Genomic DNA, 18,642 nt, shown 5'->3' on the forward strand with positions numbered 1-18,642 from the left:
CAATTTTCCACTTTAAATCCTAGGCTTTGGTCATATTGAATTACTTGTGGTTCCCTAAGTGTGTTTGCTTTTCATTACCTGTACATCTGCTTGCTATACTACTCCCCTCTATTTTTTTAAAAAAGATTTGTTTTTGATGGAGGTACTAGTGATTGAACCCAGGACCTCGTGCATGCTAAGCATGCGCTCTACCACTGAGCTAAACCCTCCCCCTCCCCTTACTACTCCCCTCTGTTCTTTACTTGACTAGCTCCTAGTGGTTCTTCAAGATTCAGGTGTTTACTTCTCTGGAAAACCTTCTCTCAAGTCTAGGGTAGGTGTTCTGTTTTCCTCTGTAATTGTATTCACTATATGTTAATTTTTTTACTGATCTATTTTCCTCCACTATTAACCCCTTGCTACCTGTGTGATCTGGGGATAAGCTACTTAACTTCTCTGAGCCTCAGTTTCATCTATGAAACAGAGATGTAAAAATTAAATGAGATGAACTTAGCTCTTACGACAACATCTAATACTTTTGCAAATGCCAAGTACATAATGAGCAGTCAATACTGTTTATTTATTCAGTGCAAAATAAAACACTAATTTGCATATTTTATTTAATCTTACTCTGATGTTAAATGAATAAAATCACATCATGAATGAGAAGTCACCTTAGAGAATATTTCTCAGGCCAGGAAAGCCTTGGCAGTAGCCCCATTAGTGGTAACAGCAGTAGGGAAACAGTCATTATGGCAACATGGAAAAGGGGGACTCAGGGATACCAGAGATAGTGGAAGAGAGATGACCAATCTGGGGACAAGAAAATTCCAGTCACTTGAGAACCATTTTGTAACACAGCAGGGATGGTTTATCAGCATTACCGTGGCTTAAAAGAAATCTATCTCTACATTCTGAACCATCACACTCTGTTAACACATCAATGTAGAAGCCTCTAGATTGGTGATTGCTTTGCCATTTAGAGAGCAGAGCACTGGAAAACAGGTGGGAACATTTTATGTCAATGAAAAGAAAGTGCACCCTTTGTTCATCAATGGGATGGTGTCCTGCTTCAGACATAGTGTCCCCTTCATTCTGACTCTGGCTGTTAGGAGTTGGCTTCCCTCTAGCTGATCAACTCAAGATTGACTGAATGAACCTCAAAAATTAAAAGCAAAACTCAACAATGATGACCCACTAATAAATAAAATGACAGTTTGGGGACCTTTCTGGTTTAGCATGTTATCACGTCTCCCTACCCCAAACCACAACACAGTTAAATGCACTGAGCAACAGCAAAACAAAACAAAACAAAACAAAACAAAAACAAACTATCAGTGAACACTAGAGACACTTTAAAAAGATTTATTATCTATTTTTCAAAGGAATAATAATAACAAAAAAAAATCAAGAGATCTTATTAAAAGTATTTATTCTTAGCACAGGGAACATAATTTTAAGATTGCATATATTTGTTTTACAAAGAATATTTATATCCAAGACTGTGAAAGTGGAATCAGAAGTGGGGAAAGGACCAAAAGAAAAAAAAAAGGTGATAAAGAGAATTCAGAAACAATTTAGTTCCATTTAAGTTGAAGTGGGTTTTAAAATAAGACAGTGAGAAGTCCACAAAAACTTTCTGGGAGGAGAACAAAACCCATTTTCTTGCAAAGATTAAGGCAGTCAAAGGAGTCTGAAGAATATCTGGATCAATGACCAAGTGTGCCTGCTTTCCTGGCTTGACACTGTATTTCAGTGTAGAAACATAACCAGTGTCAGTGATAAACTTCCATTAGATACTCCATGATAACTCTGGTGGGAGGGAAGTCTCTGTTTTGTAAAATACAGAGTCAGATGACTCAGGAAAAATTTTGGTCAATAAGTGGTGAAGACTCTACAAAAAATCATTCAGCTCCTTCCACTGCTGTCGTGGAAATAGGTTTCACGTAGTATGGACCTTCACTCAGGTAAGTTCTGAGCCTCAAATAATTTGGGTTCCCAAAGATTTCTGCAATTGTCTTAGAATTGGCAAGTGCTTTCACCAGTTCATATTTGGCATCCTTTGAAGCTTTGTCATGCTCTACGGACCGGTCCATCACATATTCTACGAAACCTGGACTGTGAAACATAAGTTTCTGAGCCCAGGGTTGGTTTGCAATGGCCTGAAATGGAAAGCAGAAAGAACACAATTCCTCTGAGCCTTAAGAGGTTAAGTTTGTTAATGAGATGGCACAAACCTTAGAAGGAAATCTGGCAACATGAACCTTAAAAAAATGTTACTTTTTGCCTAAGTAATTCCCTCCTGAACTCTAACTTAAGAAAATAATCAAAGTATTAAAAAAAACCTTTATATACAAAGATGCTCGTCGCAGTGTGAGAGGTACAATACACAACCCTAACAGTGCAAAGGTGGGTAAATAAATTATGGTTTACAGCAATAAAAAATTAAATAAACATTAAGAATAATGTTTATAAAGAATAGGTTATATGAAAAAAATAGATCCAAATTATATACATAAATAATCACAACAACAGAAAAATAAAAACAAAGACTAGAGAACAAAAGGCTACCCTAAAGAAGCTCTCATACATGTGCATGAGGACAGTTTCGAGACTGTTCATTGTACCATCATTTGTAAGAGATACGATCTAAATTTTCATTTACTGGAGAGTGACACGCTGTGGCTATTCAATGAAATATTAATGACTTTCTAATTGCCTCTTTTACTACAGCCAAATCTTAAAAACAACATTAAAGAGAAGAAGCAAGTTGCAGAATGATGTGAACAGCATGATTCCATCGACAAAGCTTAAGAATATGTAAAATACTGTAATTTAAGGATATGCGCACACAGTAAAAGTATAAAGTCACGCCTGCCCTTATAAACCCTGAATTCATGACAGTGATCACATCTAGAGAAAGAGAAACGGGATTGGGTAGAGGTAGAAAGGTATGGCTGTATGTTTGAAATATTTCACCAATAAATAATAAATAAATAAACAGCAACATGAACACGAACACCAACACTAAAAGGAGATACACCAAAGAGGTATGACTCTGTGATTTAAAACATTTCTACTTCTCAATCTTTTCCAAATTTAAAAATGAATAAGCAACTTTTATAAGGTTTGTTTAAAACCCCACTACTACATTTCAGTGAAGAACAAGGAACAATCAAGTTGACAGTCTAGTCTCTTCCTCTCAAAATGTGCTCTGCAGCCCGTTAGCATCGACTGGGAACTTGTCAGAAATTCAAGATCTCGGGCTTTATCCCAGAACCACTGAATCACAATCTACGTTCTAACAAGCTCTTACAGTTTGAGAAACATCAGCCTACTTAACAGTAGTTGAGGGTGAGGGGTGGGCTGAAATAAAAAGTCATCCCAACCAGTAGATCAAAAAATTATCTCTACAACTATGCCTGCCTAAGTGGAGCATACCGTAGAATAGTGGAGGGGGAAAAACCCAGTGACAATGAGACTACCCATGCAGGAGCCAAAATGACCATCACAGGGACTACTGACAGGGGTGAAACAGTCTACAACACACCATTCCTGAAGTTGATAGGTGTACTGTATCCTTCAAAACCCAGATCATGAATTACATTCTGCAGGAAGCCTTCCTTCTCGTCATCTCCTCTCCTTGCTCCCCCGCCCTGTAGGCCAAGCACGCTGCCTAAGACCCCATTACTAGGATTACTAAAGTGATCACTACATTTCCACAAGCCCAGGGAACCACAGTAAGTGCTGAGGCTAAAAAGTTAAATCAGATATGGTTTCTACTCTCAATAAATTTTGTTAATAGGTCAATAAATAAACATTTTCAATGAAGTGTAATAAACAGAACACAGAGGTATAATCCTTACCACAACTATAATTATACAATTAACTACATAATAATTTCTGCCTGGGTCCCTCAATAGACAGTGAGCTATATGAAAGGAAAGTCTGTATATTTTGTTCACTCTTGTATCCCCAGAACCTAGCAAAGAAAAGAAACTCAACAAATACTTGCTGAATGAATGAATAAATGCAAAGTATGAGAGCCGACACTGCTTAACTCAGACTTGTGGGTTTGGGCAAAGCTCGCTGAAGAGACATCTGAGCTGGTCCTTGAAGAATGAACAAGAAGTTAACAGGCAAAGTCAGGGAAGAGTGCTGAGTGCAGAGAGTACACGAGGGCCCAGAGATATGAAACAAGCAGTTTGGTATCTGTAGAGCACTGAGTGCCAGAAGGGAATGGCAGGAACTAAGGCGGCTCAGGAAGAAGACTAGGGCTAGGTCAGTAAGGGATTTGCTTGATGGCAGATAAGGAATCTGGAATTAATTCTGTGATCCCATAGCACCCTGTTCAAATACTTGCCACAGCACCTAATACCTTTCACTGAAACAATCCGTTTACACGTTTGTCTCCCTCATTAGTCTACACTAACAGTGAGGGCAGAAACTCACTACACACTTGTGTATCCCCAGGGTATCTCCAAGGCACGTGGAACTGACAGTCCCAGAAGGGCCCATGGGAAAGAAGAGGATGCCTACCGTGAACACTTTCAGGGCAGCACAGTGTAGTTCAGGGAACGGTTGATTGCTGATGCCACGGAAGAGCTCCAGCGGGTCCCGAGATAAAGAAGAAAACCAGGATTCTGCCATCCTAAGGAGGTCATCAGTCTGCTGCTCAGGCTAGAGGACAGAAAAGGAAAATCTCAAGACATTAGGAAGTCAGGAAACCTGGGTTCTGAGCACACGCTGTCACTAACTGGCTGTGGGCCAAGTCTGGAGCACTCTTCCCCAAACACGACCCAAATTGCCTCAGTTTTGTTTTGTTTTGTTTTGCTTTTGATAGGGTTGACTGAGCAATCTCTAGGATCCCTTCTAATTCTCATACTCCATGATTTCACTTTAACTTAAAAAATGTTACTAGTCATATAATGAGGGTTCTCTTCTTTCACTAAGACTGAGAAAGATGGCATTTATTTGGTCAACATTTATGTAAGTCAACCAGAATTATGTTGATTCACACAGATTTATTCTCCCCCAAATATCCCACTGTCCTCCATTAATTTCCCAGTCTACTTACCGGTAAATAAAAAAGAGATGAAATTGCATCCAAACACCTAATTTTGAGCTCTGTTGAGGCATTCTTTGCTTGATATCCCATTCTCATGAGCAAGCGTTCAAAGCGAGTTCCTTTGAAGGGTAACAAGATATACTTTTTTGTGGTAAAGCACACATAAAATGTACCATGTTAACCATCTTTAAGCATACGGCTCAGTACATTTACATTGTTATGCAACCATCACCACCATCTATCTGCAGAACTTTTTTTTATCATCTCAAACTGAAACTACTCAATAACTAACAAGCCCCTTCTCCCCCTCCCCCACAAGCCCTCTGGTGACCACTATTCTGCTTTCGGTCTCCAGGAATTTGACTACTCGAGGTGCCACATGGAATTGGAATTCCACCTAGAAGTGGAAATGCTAGATCATATGGTAATTCTACGTTAATTTTTTGAGGAATCACCATATTTTCACAGCAGCTGTGCCGTTTTGCATTCCCCTCAGACATTCACAAGGGTTCCAATTTCTCACATTCTTGTCAACACACGTTATTTGCTGCTTTTTTAAAAAAAAATAATAGCCATTCCAATGGCTATTGATCGAACAATGAGTTTTTTAAAGTAGGATTTCATATATTATGACTGCTCCCAACCTAAACCAACATAGAACTAAACACGTAGTCAGAGACCAAGTGACAGGCCTAAAACGCATTCCCACGCAACACAGCATATGTAAGTCAAAGTGCAGAGGACCTGGAATCAAAGGACCTAGATTTGAGTAGCAGCTGCCCCACAGTCTGAATGATTTTAGAAAAATTATTTTAACTTCTCTAAGTTTCAGCTACCTTGTCTGTAAAGTAAGAATGACAATGGTATATGTTCTCTGCAGGACTGCGAACGGTTTATATGTTAAAGGCACATGCACTTAGAAGAGTACACATGACATGGGTATTAGTTGTGATACACAACAGCATATCAATTTCCAACATACACTTCACAAGGGCTTTAACAGTGCTGTACATTATTTTTTGTGTGCAGAATTTATAATATATGCAAGATAATCATGGATGTGCCATACAAGGATCACTCCTGACATAAAATTTTATAACAGATTTTTATTTCTGTTCCTTTCTCGACATTACAAATATAAAACAAATGTATCTTTTTCATTAAATATTTACACAACTCTGAGAAGTAGCTATTATACTCTTTTCATTAAAAAAAAATGAGGAAAATGAGGCCTAAAGTTGTGACATGAGTAAGTGAAGTCCAGAGAGCTAAGTCAGTGTTAGAATTGGGACAAGAATCTAGGTCTTTCTGACTCCAGACTATGGTCTTTGTACCATGAATACTATTTAAGGAAGACAGAAAGAGGAAAGAATGTTTGGTCCAGCCAAGTTTAAAAAAAAAATTCAGTAGTAACTATGAGACTTTTTAGGGATAGTCCAAGGTCATGGTAAAAAGACTGTCATCTGTAATGCAGCTAACACACCAGCAAATGAACTTACATAACGAATCTTTATCAAAAATTAAGATATCCTTAAGGAAAGCCAAAACAAATCATACCAACCTGTTTTCTGTAAAACCTGTTTTCCTTCAACATTGGATCCCAGAATTCCAATCGTGTCCACTGCTACACCAATCATGGTGGGGTCCTGACTTTCCATCATTTCAAAGACTTTTTCCACAAAAACAGGGTAACGTTCACAGACCTGTTGAGGACTATCCATGATAGCCAGGTTTCCAAAAAACTTCACAAATCCTGAAGATATTGACAACAATGTATTTTAGTAGAGGAAAAGACAGCATAAATTGTGGGCCCTAGGTTTTCATGGGATAGCAATAAACTACAGGCCAGAGAGAGGAGAAAGGTTATGGTACTGTTTTGCCTGGAAATCAGACAGACCATAAGGAGACACTGAAGGACCTGTGATATGTGCTCCTGAGGGAAGAGAAACCCCAGGGTGTCAGTGGAGCTGGGTCCAAGGACTGAAGCACTGTCATGTGCAAGAGGGAGAAGAGCACGGACTGGTCTATACACATTACAGGAAGGAAAGTCTGGAGTCACTATCAGGAAGATATTTCTTAAACAGAGATGCTCATCAATGAAATAAACGAAGCTACCTAAGGAAAGCATTAACCTCCAATTTCTGCAAGTACTCAAGAAAAAGTAATCAGCCATGTCCTAGAACAGAGTAATTCTGTATTAGATAAAGATTCCAACTCAGAGATCTGCTGAATCTGTGAAACATACTATAAATGTCATCACTCGTAGTTTTATTTATGTTTCCTTTGGCTGAGGTTCAAGGGAAACATCCTAATGCTCTAAACAGTAATATTTCCAAAAAAAATCAGAATCAAGACTGCGTGGCTCCCAGAGCAATTGATCCCACTTCATTAAGGGGCTATGGGCATCATCCCAAGGGGATCAGCTCCAGAGAAAACAGCCCCAGCCTTCCTGGTCAGAGGTAACTCAGAAACAAAACACATACCATTATTTCCACAAGCACCAGTGTTTCTTACCTGGCAAATAGAAGCTAGAGAAAGGGTCTGAATCGGCCCCCACAATTATGTTAGAAATCTGATCAATTACTCCTTCCTGAGCAAGGTACTGTCGTCCATGATGAGTACATGCCAGTGACGTCACCATCTCTATACAGGTAGCTCTGAAATGCCAAGATTTTGCATATGATTAGCATAGCTTATAAATTGCTTTCATACAGATTACTGCATATAATTCTTCCCACTAAATGTGAAAGGTCAATGATCCCAGCTCTACTTTTCAGATGAGGACACGAAGATGAGAAAATTGCAGTGACTTGTCCAGAATCACATTGTTTTTACAAGGGAGAGTTAAGACTTAAATCACGACCTCTGACTTGAGGCCCACTATTGTTTCCACTATCACATAGCTACTTCCTAAAAGTTTTTAAACCTTTGTTTTATTTTGAAGTGTCAAACTTACACAAAAGAGAACAATACAGTAAGCTCTCATGTACCCATGACTGTACAGTAATCCTGATTGTATAGTTATCAAGATTTTGCTTTATTTATTTCAACTTTTTTTCTCCATTTTTTGCTGAATTATGTTAAAGCAAAGTCTAATGATCTTGCCATTTACCTCTCCATGCTTCAGCATGCATCTCTAAAAAACATATTTTCTCACACAATTACAATGTCTTTACCACATATTAAAAATAATAATAATCTTTGGCATCATCTAACACCTAACCATGGCCGAATTTCCTCAATTAACTAAATAAAGTATTTCTACAGTTGATCCTAAGGTAACTTAGCTGAGTATTTTGCAAGGTTTTTTCCTATGTTGCAAAATCTGATACAAAGCTAAAGAAATTTAACAAAATAATTTCCTTATTAGGAATGCTTTGAAACAATGTAACTCAAATGCTTTAAAACAGTGTAACTGGTTACTGGTTTATGCTTGTGAGTCTAACAAATTCAGTCATTTAAAGAAGACAGGATAAATGGAAAATCATTTAAAATAAAGAAAACAAAATTTGTACACAAAGGTAATTATAGTGCTATTATAACTGCAAAATACTTGAAGCAAACCAAGTGCTCAACAGTGAGGAAGTGTCAGTAAATTGTGGAATATCCACAAGGAAACATTTGGCAAATGTTAAAGGGGACTTAGGGAGTAAGGTGGGGCTGGGAGTAGAGAGACTGGAATTAACATTTCTTTGAGAACCTATGTCAGCCATTGTATTGGTCTCCATGGTCAATTCATTTACTCCTCACATGATCTTCTTTACAGGGTTGTCAGTGTTCCAGTTAGGAGATGAGGAAACTCAGGTGCAGAAAGGTCAGAAGAATTTCTCTAAGGTCAAACAGCTAATAAGTGGCAGAGAAGCATGCAAGCCCAAGTCTGAACCATTTTCAGAAGTCCACGTTTTTCCGTCATGCCATAGTGCTATTATTTAACAACACAAAAAATGTGTACGTTAACCTGTTAAGTAATACAAAATGGCAGTTGCCATGTGATTGGCAACTCTGTAAAGAGCACACATGCCTAAGGACAGGGAACACAGTTATTCAAAAGTAGCTGAACTGTCATGCAAGACTTTGCTAAGTTCCAGCATGCTGCATGTACCTTGAACAGTTTTCTAAAGGCCCCGTCTTCAGGACATCTGGTCACGAGACTGCAACCTAAGCACAGGCTCTACTCGGGAAGACCACACTAAGCCCCAAGGTTGTCACCTGGCCCTCCAAAAGAGGACATTTTGCTCTAAACTCTCTCAGCCAACGTACCTGACAAGCACATCCTCACCAGTCAGTTCCTTAAGGAGCTGGGTTACCAATCCACTGGTGGTACAGTAGTTTAAAGATTCTGGGGACACAGAAGAAATCTCCACAATTAGCTGAAAGAAAAAAAGAACAGAAAAAGCAGAAAGGTCAAAACAGCTCCAAACTTGTTAGATTGTCATTTTAAGTTAAATGCAGGACTAGGTACTTTATATAATTGAATTTTTAAAAGTCCACTATTTGTCTCCACAAGTAAGAAAACTTTACTGAACACTTAAGAAACTTGGCACAGAAACGCTCCATTATATTTGGGTGTATCTGCACTTAAAAAAAAATCATCAATCAGGACAAAAGCTCAAATCAGCAAAAACAAATAGACTGTCAAAATCATTCATTCATTCATTCAAGCACGTATTCCATCAGTCAGCCATTCACTCATTCACACTGATTCAACAAGTATGTTCTGAGGGCTTACTGAACAATACAGGACACCGAGGATTTTAAGCAGAGGAACAACAGAATCAGATTTTGATTTTTAAAAAATCATTGTGGGTGTATGTGATGACAGACTAGTGGTGACAAGAATGGAAGAGAGCAGACCAGTTTGGATGCAAATATAGTACTCCAGGGGAGGGATACTGGTAGCTTAGACTAGGGTGATGGTGGCTATATCAAAGAGAAGAAATGCATGGGTTTAAGTAAAATTGCCACAATGTGATGACTGAATGGATACGTGGCAGGAAGAACACAGCCTCACAGAAAGTTTAAGCTGTGGATGCTCCTGGAGAATGTTATTCTAAGTGAAGCAAGCCAGAAAGAGAAAGAAAAATACCATATGAGATAGCTCATATGTGGAATCTAAAAAACAAACAAACAAACAAAGCATAAATACAAAACAGAAATAGACTCATAGACATAGAATACAAACTTGTGGCTCCCAAGGGGGTGGGGGGTGGGAAGGGATAGACTGGGATTTCAAAATTGTAGAATAGATAAACAAGATTATACTGTATAGCACAGGGAAATATATACAAGATCTTATGGCAGCTCACAGAGAAAAAAAATGTGACAATGAATATATGCATGTTCATGTATAACTGAAAAATTGTGCTCTACGTTGGAATTTGACACAACATTGCAAAATGATAAATAAATAAATAATGTTTAAAAAAAAAAAAGAAAGTGAGCTGGAGGTCTAATAACCAGCCACATGGGCTGCAAGACAGGCCAGTTTGTTGCTGCTGTTTTTCTTTAGGGAGAGGAGGCAGGTGGAGAAGATCAGGTGTTTGGTTTGAACATGAACATGAATGAACTAGAATATGTCCAAGGGAGAGGGAGTAAGAAAGCAGTTTACGTGAAGGTCTGAGCTCAGTAGAGAGGTCTGGCTTGGAGGTTTACACGTGAGAGTCATCACCATTGCAGGTGGGAACTGAAGTCACAGGATGAACACAACTGCTTCGGAATAAACAATTAAAAGTTCAACAGAGGCTAAGGAGCCGGGAGACCAAGAAGAAACAGCCAGAGCAGCAGAAGGAAAACCAAAGCAGTGCAATGTTAAGACATGCAAAGTAAGCAAGTGTCCTGAAGAGGGGACTGGACTGTGGAGGGTTTCATTTTGAATATGGAGCCTATTAACTGTGTGGCCTTGGGTCAATGACTCCATCAATAGCGAGACTCATTAATGATAATGAAGTACAGGGTTTACTGTGAGAACTGAAGACAGTACATGTGAGGATTTAGCACTGCTCAGTTCAAAGCTGCTTCTCATTACCACTACTACAACTAAATTTTTCAAAGTCTAGTTTCAATGGTATATCCTCTATCACAGTACTGAGAGTGCAGTGTAAATATTTTTTATGATCGTTTCATACACTAGGCTGGGAGTTCATCCCTACATCCCAAGCACCCAGTATAGGGCCTAACACAAGACTATATACTCAATAAATAAATGCTAAATGAACCATCTTGCCTTCCACCGTAAGCCTTACTGCATTCTGAATTGCAGGCACCAGAAAGTACGCTTCCAGTCTTACCTCATACACCCTGTATCGAACAATGTCATTTGTTTTCATTACATTTTTCAAATCATCCAGCAGATTACTTTCAAATAAAGCCTCCAGGCCAGCTTGGGTCAGTGATATTCTTGACAGGGATTTAATGGCCTTATAAGGAAAGAAAGTATCTCGTAAGCCATAAAAATACACAATTGTATTTTCTACTTCCTAAGACTAATGTGAAATTCAGTGTATGGAGTGCATCTTATCTAATGAGCATTCACAACATTTTAGCTATTATTATTTATAATTGGAAAAGATTCTCAACAGAAAATAGAAAAACCTTCTAATCAAGCAACCTGATCAATGTAAATCCCGATGGATAATTTAGGTACGTGCAGTCTAGGAAATAGAAGGGGTTAACAGTACTTATTTGACACCATTTATTTAATCAGTACCACCCACATGAGGTTGCATATTCAATTACACAAATCATTCTTTCTAAACCTTCACCTCTCAATCCCGAAGGCCTTTCTCTGTCTTTTAGGACACTGCTGTCTGCGTGTTTAGGCTGATGGTTGTAACCAACTCACCGCTTTAGCTACAGATAGATTCTCTCCACCAATACAATAAACGATTTGTTTTAGTAATTCAGCATTATTTAGAATCTCAGTAACAGCATCAGAATTTTCAACAATTCTTCCAACCTGAAAGGAGAAAACAATCAGAAATACTCTTCCAAGGCAGGGCTACATGAGAACAAACGATGGTCAAATTTCCTTAGTGTGCAGTCATTTTAGGAGTTACTGATTACAGCTATAAGTCATTAAAAATTCCAAAAGACCTGAATTCATTAAAGTCAAACACACAGATGGTATAGTCGCATCTTTGAAAGGGAAGAAAAAAAAAGATGGCGGGTAAACAGTTGTGATCCTTCAGTGAATGACAACAATACAAATCCTAGTTCGATCAATTTTCAGTTGTGTTGATCTTGGGTGAGTTAAATAACTTCTTTGAGCCTAATTTCTTGTCTGTAGTGTGGGAATACGACACTTAACTGTAGGTTAGTAATAAAGATTAAATATGACTATCTAGGTAAAGAACGTCCTACCTACAGTTCTGCACATAAATGGTCAGTGAATAGATAGATAATTTCCCCTGTTTTTGAATAAACACCTCAGAGGTGAAAAGGAAAAATAGCAGTTGAACATCTACTGGATAACTAACCGCTCAGCTTCTGTCACTTCACCTCAGCAGCAGTTCTTCACCCAAAATAGTAGCATGTTGGTTTCCAGGGTGGTAAGAGTTATTGTCTTAATTTGTTGGCAGAGTGACCTTTACAGCAGTATCTCATTCATGCCACTAGATCAAGACTTAACATAGCGATCTTTTCCTCTAGACTCAGGGCTCCTTGAAGGAAAGAAGCAGGCTTTCTTTAACTTGGTAGCTCTAACAACACACGGTACAATGCCAGGAATAAGGAACTCAGTATTTGATGAATGAATGATTGATTCAGATGGTACCGGGTGCAACCTCCTCTTCAGCTTCTATCCCCCTGGTTATAGTTAGCTGCATACACTAGAATAGACCAGACACTCCCTAGGGACTGAGAGAGCACATGCTTTCTTCACCCCTCTGTGTCTGGCACCCAGCACAGAGCCTGGCCCAGGGCAGGTGGCCACTAAATGTCAGTTCCCTTATTATGTGCTTGTATGATTTCATACCTGGGACAGAGTGAGGATTTTTACAGAATCATTGGGATGAGTCAGTCCCCTCTGCAGGTCACTCCTGAGGTTCCGGGCCATGTGAACTGGCTCCAAAGCTTGGAGCAACCTCTCCAGGATGGATACACACAAAGTAGTCTGTTCCCTAAAGGAGACACCATAGATCGCATGAGTTCATGTCCCACCAGGTAGGAAGTAACAACCTAATAATACCTGGCATCTTGCTCACTAAGGGGCTCCTCCACACAAATGTCCCTACGAAACACCAGCTTCTACTAATTTATTCAACATCTACTAAGTACCTATTATGTGCCATGCCTGTGCTGGGGCTATAAAGAAGATTAAGCTATATTCTCTAATCTCAAGGAGCTCAGTTTAATGGAAGACACAGAAAAATAGAAAGGCAACTATAATCCAAGTAGATAAATGCTGTAGGTTAGAGCTGGAAGCTATGGGAACTCAGAAAAGAACACAGGGTTCAGGGAAGCCCTTCTAGAGGGGTAACACCTGAGCTAAACTTTAAGAAAAAGTGGGAATTATCTAAGAGAAGAAAGGTGTTTCAGGTAGAGGGGTCAGTAGCATACGAAAGACACAGAGGAATGAGATAGTGTTATGCATTCCAGGAACCACAAGTTGCTTGGTATGATGGGGTGGGAGAGAAGTGGGGAGAAAGATGAATGACAGGAAATGAAACTGGAAAGATGCACAGAAGCTAGATTCTGATAGGTCTTTTACATCCTGCTATGGAATTTAGCCTTTTTCCAAAAGGCAATGGCAAGCCATGAAGTGATTTTAAAGCAGAGAAGTAATATGATGAGATCACTCTGCAACAGTGTTAGAGAAAGGATTTTCAGTTAGAAGGTAGTGTAGCTGATGGTGAGAAGTGATGAAGGAACAAGACAAGGAAGCAGCAGTGGGAATGGAGAAGAGGGAAAAGATTCAAGAACTATTAAGAAGGTAAATTAAGCAGAACTTGATGACCACCAGATGCAGATAAAGAAGGTGTTTCATGAGTAACTTCCTTGTCTCTTAATAGGCAGTACAAATGGGCACTTATACTGCTAACAGGAGTATATAATTAAACTGGTGTCTTTCTAAAAGGTGATTAAGCGATACATAGCAAAAGCCTTGAAAAAGAACATATCCTTTTAACTTAAGGACTGCACTTTTGCACAATCAAGCCTAAGGGAGCAATTAAGAATGTTTTTATACCCAAGATAATTGAAAACATATGTCCACACAAATATCTGCACACAAATGGAAACAATCCAAATGTTCATCAATTAATGAATGCATAAATGTGATATAGCCACATAATGGAATATTATTCAAACACGGAAAAGGAATGAAGTGCTGATACATGCTGCAACATGAATGAACACGGAAAAGGAATGAAGTGCTGATACATGCTGCAACATGAATGAACCTTGAAAATATGATGCTAAGCGAAAGAAGCCAGACACAAAAGGCTTCCTTTTGATGTGATGATTCTATTTATGAGAAATTTCCAGAACAGACAAGTTCATAGAGACAGAAAGCAGATTCCTGGTTGCTGGGGAAGGGGATGAAACAGGGAATGGGGAGTGAATGCTAAAGGGTACAGGTTTTTTTCTTTTTTTTAAAAGAAATACAGTTGTATATACCATAAAATTTACCACTTTAACCATTTTTCAATGTACAGTTCTGTGGAATTAAGTACAGTCATATTATTATGTGACCATCACCACCACCATCCATCTCCAGACCTTTTTCATCCTCCCAAACTGAAACTAACCCCTCATTGTCCCCTCCCCCTCAGCTCCTGGTGACAACCATTCTCTCTTCATCTTTACGAATCTGACTACTCTAGGTACCTCATATAAGTGGGATCATACAATACAGTCTTTATATGTCTGATTTACTTCACTCAATATAATGTCTTTAAAGTTCATCCATGTATAGCATGTGTCAGAATTCCTTTCCTTTTTAAAGTTGAAAATTCTTCCATTGTGTGTATGTGTGTATACACCACGTTTTGTTTACTCATTCATCCACTGATGGACACGGGTCACTTCAGTGTCTTTCTGTTTTAGGCATTCTAGTAGGTGTGTAGTAGGATATCAATGTGATTTTAATTTACTTTTCCCTAATGACTAATCATGTTATTTTTTCATTTGCTTATTTGCAATCCACACATCTTGTTCAAATACTTCTCCCATTTTAAAATTGGGTTCTTGTTATTAAGTTTTGAGAATTCTTTATATATTCCGAATACAAGTTCTTTATCAGAAATATTCTTTGCAAAGATTTTTCTCCATTTGTGACTTGCCTTTTTATTCTCTTAACTGTGACCTCTGAAGAGCAGAATTTTGATGAAGTCCAATTTATGAATTTGTTCTTCTATATATCATTCTTTTGGTGTCACATCAAAGAAAGCTTTGTTTAACCCAAGGTCAAAAAAATTTCCTCCTCTTTTCTTCTGGAAGTTTTATGCTTAAGCTTATAATCCACTCTCATACACTGCTGGTAGGAATGTAAAATGATATGATCACTTTGGAAAACAGTTTGGCAGTTTCTTAAAAGTTAAACACACACCTACAATATGGTCCAGCCATTCCACTCCTGGGTATTTACTCAAAGAGGAAAGAAAGACTATGTCTATGTAAAGACCTGTACACAAATGTTCACAGCAAGGTTATCTGTAATATCCCAAAATGGAGACAACTCAAATGTTCATCAACAGGTGATTCATAAATTGTGGTACAGCCATACCATGGACTACAACTCAGCAATAAAAAGGAATGAAATATTCACTCACACCACATGGATAAATCTTAAAATAATTATGCTGAATGAAAGGAACCAAACCAAAGAGTATATACTGTATGACACCACTTACATAAAACTCTTTTTAGAAAAAAGAGGAAACCCATCTACAGGATAGAAAGCAAAACAGCGGTTGCCTGGCTGAGGCAGAGAGGGATTCACTGAAGGGCACAAGGAGACTTCTGGGGCTGAGACATCTTTGCTACCTTGATGGTCTCATGGGAATATACATGTTAAAACTTGTCAAATTGTGTATTTTATTAGGTGCTGTTTTATTTAGGTAAATGATATCTCAACAAAGCTTTTTTCTGTCTTTCTTTTTCCCCCAAAGCAATGGTAGATTAAACTGTACAGTGCACAGATTTCAGTGAACACGTGGTCCTTTGGTACCAAGAAGCTGAAGAATTAATAACATACAATCAGTTTTGTTTGCCTTCCATGATGTAAAGCAGTAATCTCAGGACTTACTTTTCCTCACCGAAATTCTGGTGAAGATTCTAGATTTGCATCTATCAGAAAAGATCCTGAACCAATACACAGCAATTAGTGTGTTTTAACCAGGAAAACAGCAATATATCTAGAAACTGCCAATCCACTATCCAGAGAATTATTCCTACAAATTGCCATTGGTATCTACTACGTACTGAGTTCTGAATTACCGTCTTTAAATTTCTATTAAAATTGTTTCCTAGTGCACTGCTCCTTCATTCAGCAAACCACCTCTCCCATGGACCTTATTCTTCAAACTCCCCTTCATTTCAGTTTCTACTGCATCTCTGGTGTTAACTTACTGTGTGATCACTGAAAGTCTCTTCATCTGTATTTAAAGCGGTTGGACTAGGTGGGGTCTCTAAAATTCATGAGTTCAATCTTTTATTTGTCATATATTGTATTATGTGCTGCACCCTAGGAGGGATGCAGAGATGAGAAAACACGGCCCCTATCTTCAAAGAACTTACAAACTAGAAAGGAATAGTGCAGAAGTGCCAAGTATCTTCAACAGAAGTAATGATAATGTTCTTCAGGAGATCTGAGCAACCAGAGTGACCAAGAAAAACTTTTTGGAGGGGATGGCATGTCACCTGGGCCTTAAAGGGTAGACAGGTTTGGAGAGAGGGAGGGCATTCAGTTAGGACAGGTATGGACAAAGTTAGGAAAATGCCAAGTCATGCTCAAGGGAAAGTAAATAGTGCCACTTGGTAGTTGGAGCAGATGATGTAGGTGCAGAGTGGAGAAAAAGATGAGCCTGGAAAAGTAGGATGGAAATATACTATAAGGGTCCAAATGCCAGACTTAGAAGTCATGATTTTACCCTGGAGGCAATGGGAAATCATAGAAAAAATGTGACCCAAATGACCTAAGAAGTTCACTGTGGCTGCTACGTGGGAAGGACACACTAGAAAAGGAAGCTTAGAGGTAATGAGAAGTCAGACGAATGCAATAGACCTAGCAAGGGGGAGAACACGAGAGTCTGAATTAAAATGGACAAATAAGAGAGATTTCATAGGCAGACCTGAATAATGTTAACTTGCAGAATTAATGAAAGGAGAACACATAAGAAAAAGGGAGGAATCTTAGAAGGTCAGAGCCAAGAAAGCCCTCTGAAGTCATCCAGTGTTGATTTAGCGATTCATTATCTTTTCAAGAAGAAATGTCAGTTTTAAATTCCTGGATCATGAACATTTTAAAAGTCTTAAGTTATCAAATGATCAAAGACAAAGTGTCTTTTAATCAAACACTGCAGATGTACGTAAAATGAAAAGTAAAAGTTGCCATCTTACCATTCTAAGTCCCATGTCCATACTAATAGTTTCCACTGTACCTTTCAGATATTTTCAGTGTTCATGTGGGTCTCGGAGGATTATAATCCTTTTTAAAAATTACACACAATGGGATCATAAACTCCTACAACTTTCCTTCTTCATTCAATAGTGTGTATTAGAGATCCTTCTATGTCCACATATATAGATCTATATCAGTTTTTCCAACAGCTGCATAGTATTAAAGTCATGTGTCATAATTTAAAAATCCTCTTTTAATAATCAGGTTGTTTCCAGTTTTTGTTTGTTTGCTTTTTTGCTGTCACCTTCTCTTATGACTATTCCTGTATGCATATATTTTGTGCATAACCTGCATGTTAAATTTCTACAACAGGATTTACTGGATCAAAAGGTATGTGAATTTAAAACATTGATTCATCCTACCAAATTGCCAGGATAGTACTCCTTCTTAAGAGGAGGAAAAAAGCCAAGGACTTGGATACATGATTGTGGATTTCTCCCTGGACATGGGCAACCTTGCTTTCCTCCTCCAATTCCCGTTTCAAGGGTGAAGGCAGCGAGGCCAGACGACGCCCAGGGGTACACCTCAGAGCCTGGACTTGAACCCCGTCTCTTGCCTCTCAGCCCAGAATCCTTCCCTCTCTGAAATTTCGGCTATATTCAACTTCACCGCGACTGGGAAAAGCCTCCCCTGTCACCCTCCCCCCGCCCCGTCTTCATACTTGGGGGTGTCACTAGCCCCCGCTCAAGCCGCAGGGTCCCCTCACCGGTGGTTCTCGTTGAGCAGGGAGAAAAGCGGGCCGAGGCGCAGTTCCGCCGCTTGCTCGCGGAGCTCGCTGAGCGGCACCGACTGCAGCACCGACTGCAGAGCGCGGAGCTCCTCCAGCGGCGCTTCCAGCCGCGAGACCTCCCTCAGCAGCATCAGCGCCTGGGCCGCCATTGTGTCCCCTCCCGCCGGGGCTCGCCTGTCTGCCCGCTCAGCTCGCGGCTCCAGACGCGCTTCTCCGAGCCTCGCGAGATCTGCCAGGCGCAGGCTC

At 39.2% G+C, this 18,642-nt stretch overlaps 1 protein-coding gene across 1 annotated transcript; it reads right to left on the reverse strand.

Annotated features, from left to right (window-relative positions):
- Nucleotides 1–1,394: 1,394 nt before the first annotated feature.
- PSMD5 (proteasome 26S subunit, non-ATPase 5) lies at nucleotides 1,395–18,623 on the reverse strand. The gene is made up of 10 exons (XM_072960020.1): nucleotides 18,373–18,623; nucleotides 13,020–13,164; nucleotides 11,889–12,002; nucleotides 11,335–11,463; nucleotides 9,308–9,417; nucleotides 7,562–7,704; nucleotides 6,609–6,800; nucleotides 5,057–5,166; nucleotides 4,519–4,659; nucleotides 1,395–2,141 (listed from the first exon to the last, which is right to left on the reverse strand). Exons 1-10 carry the CDS (start codon nucleotides 18,543–18,545, stop codon nucleotides 1,884–1,886), a joined length of 1,515 nt encoding a protein of 504 aa, XP_072816121.1. The 5' UTR covers nucleotides 18,546–18,623; the 3' UTR covers nucleotides 1,395–1,883.
- Nucleotides 18,624–18,642: the final 19 nt, after the last annotated feature.

The sequence above is a fragment of the Vicugna pacos genome, chromosome 4, assembly GCF_048564905.1.
Source record: "Vicugna pacos chromosome 4, VicPac4, whole genome shotgun sequence".
NCBI classification, from domain to species: Eukaryota; Metazoa; Chordata; class Mammalia; order Artiodactyla; family Camelidae; genus Vicugna; species Vicugna pacos.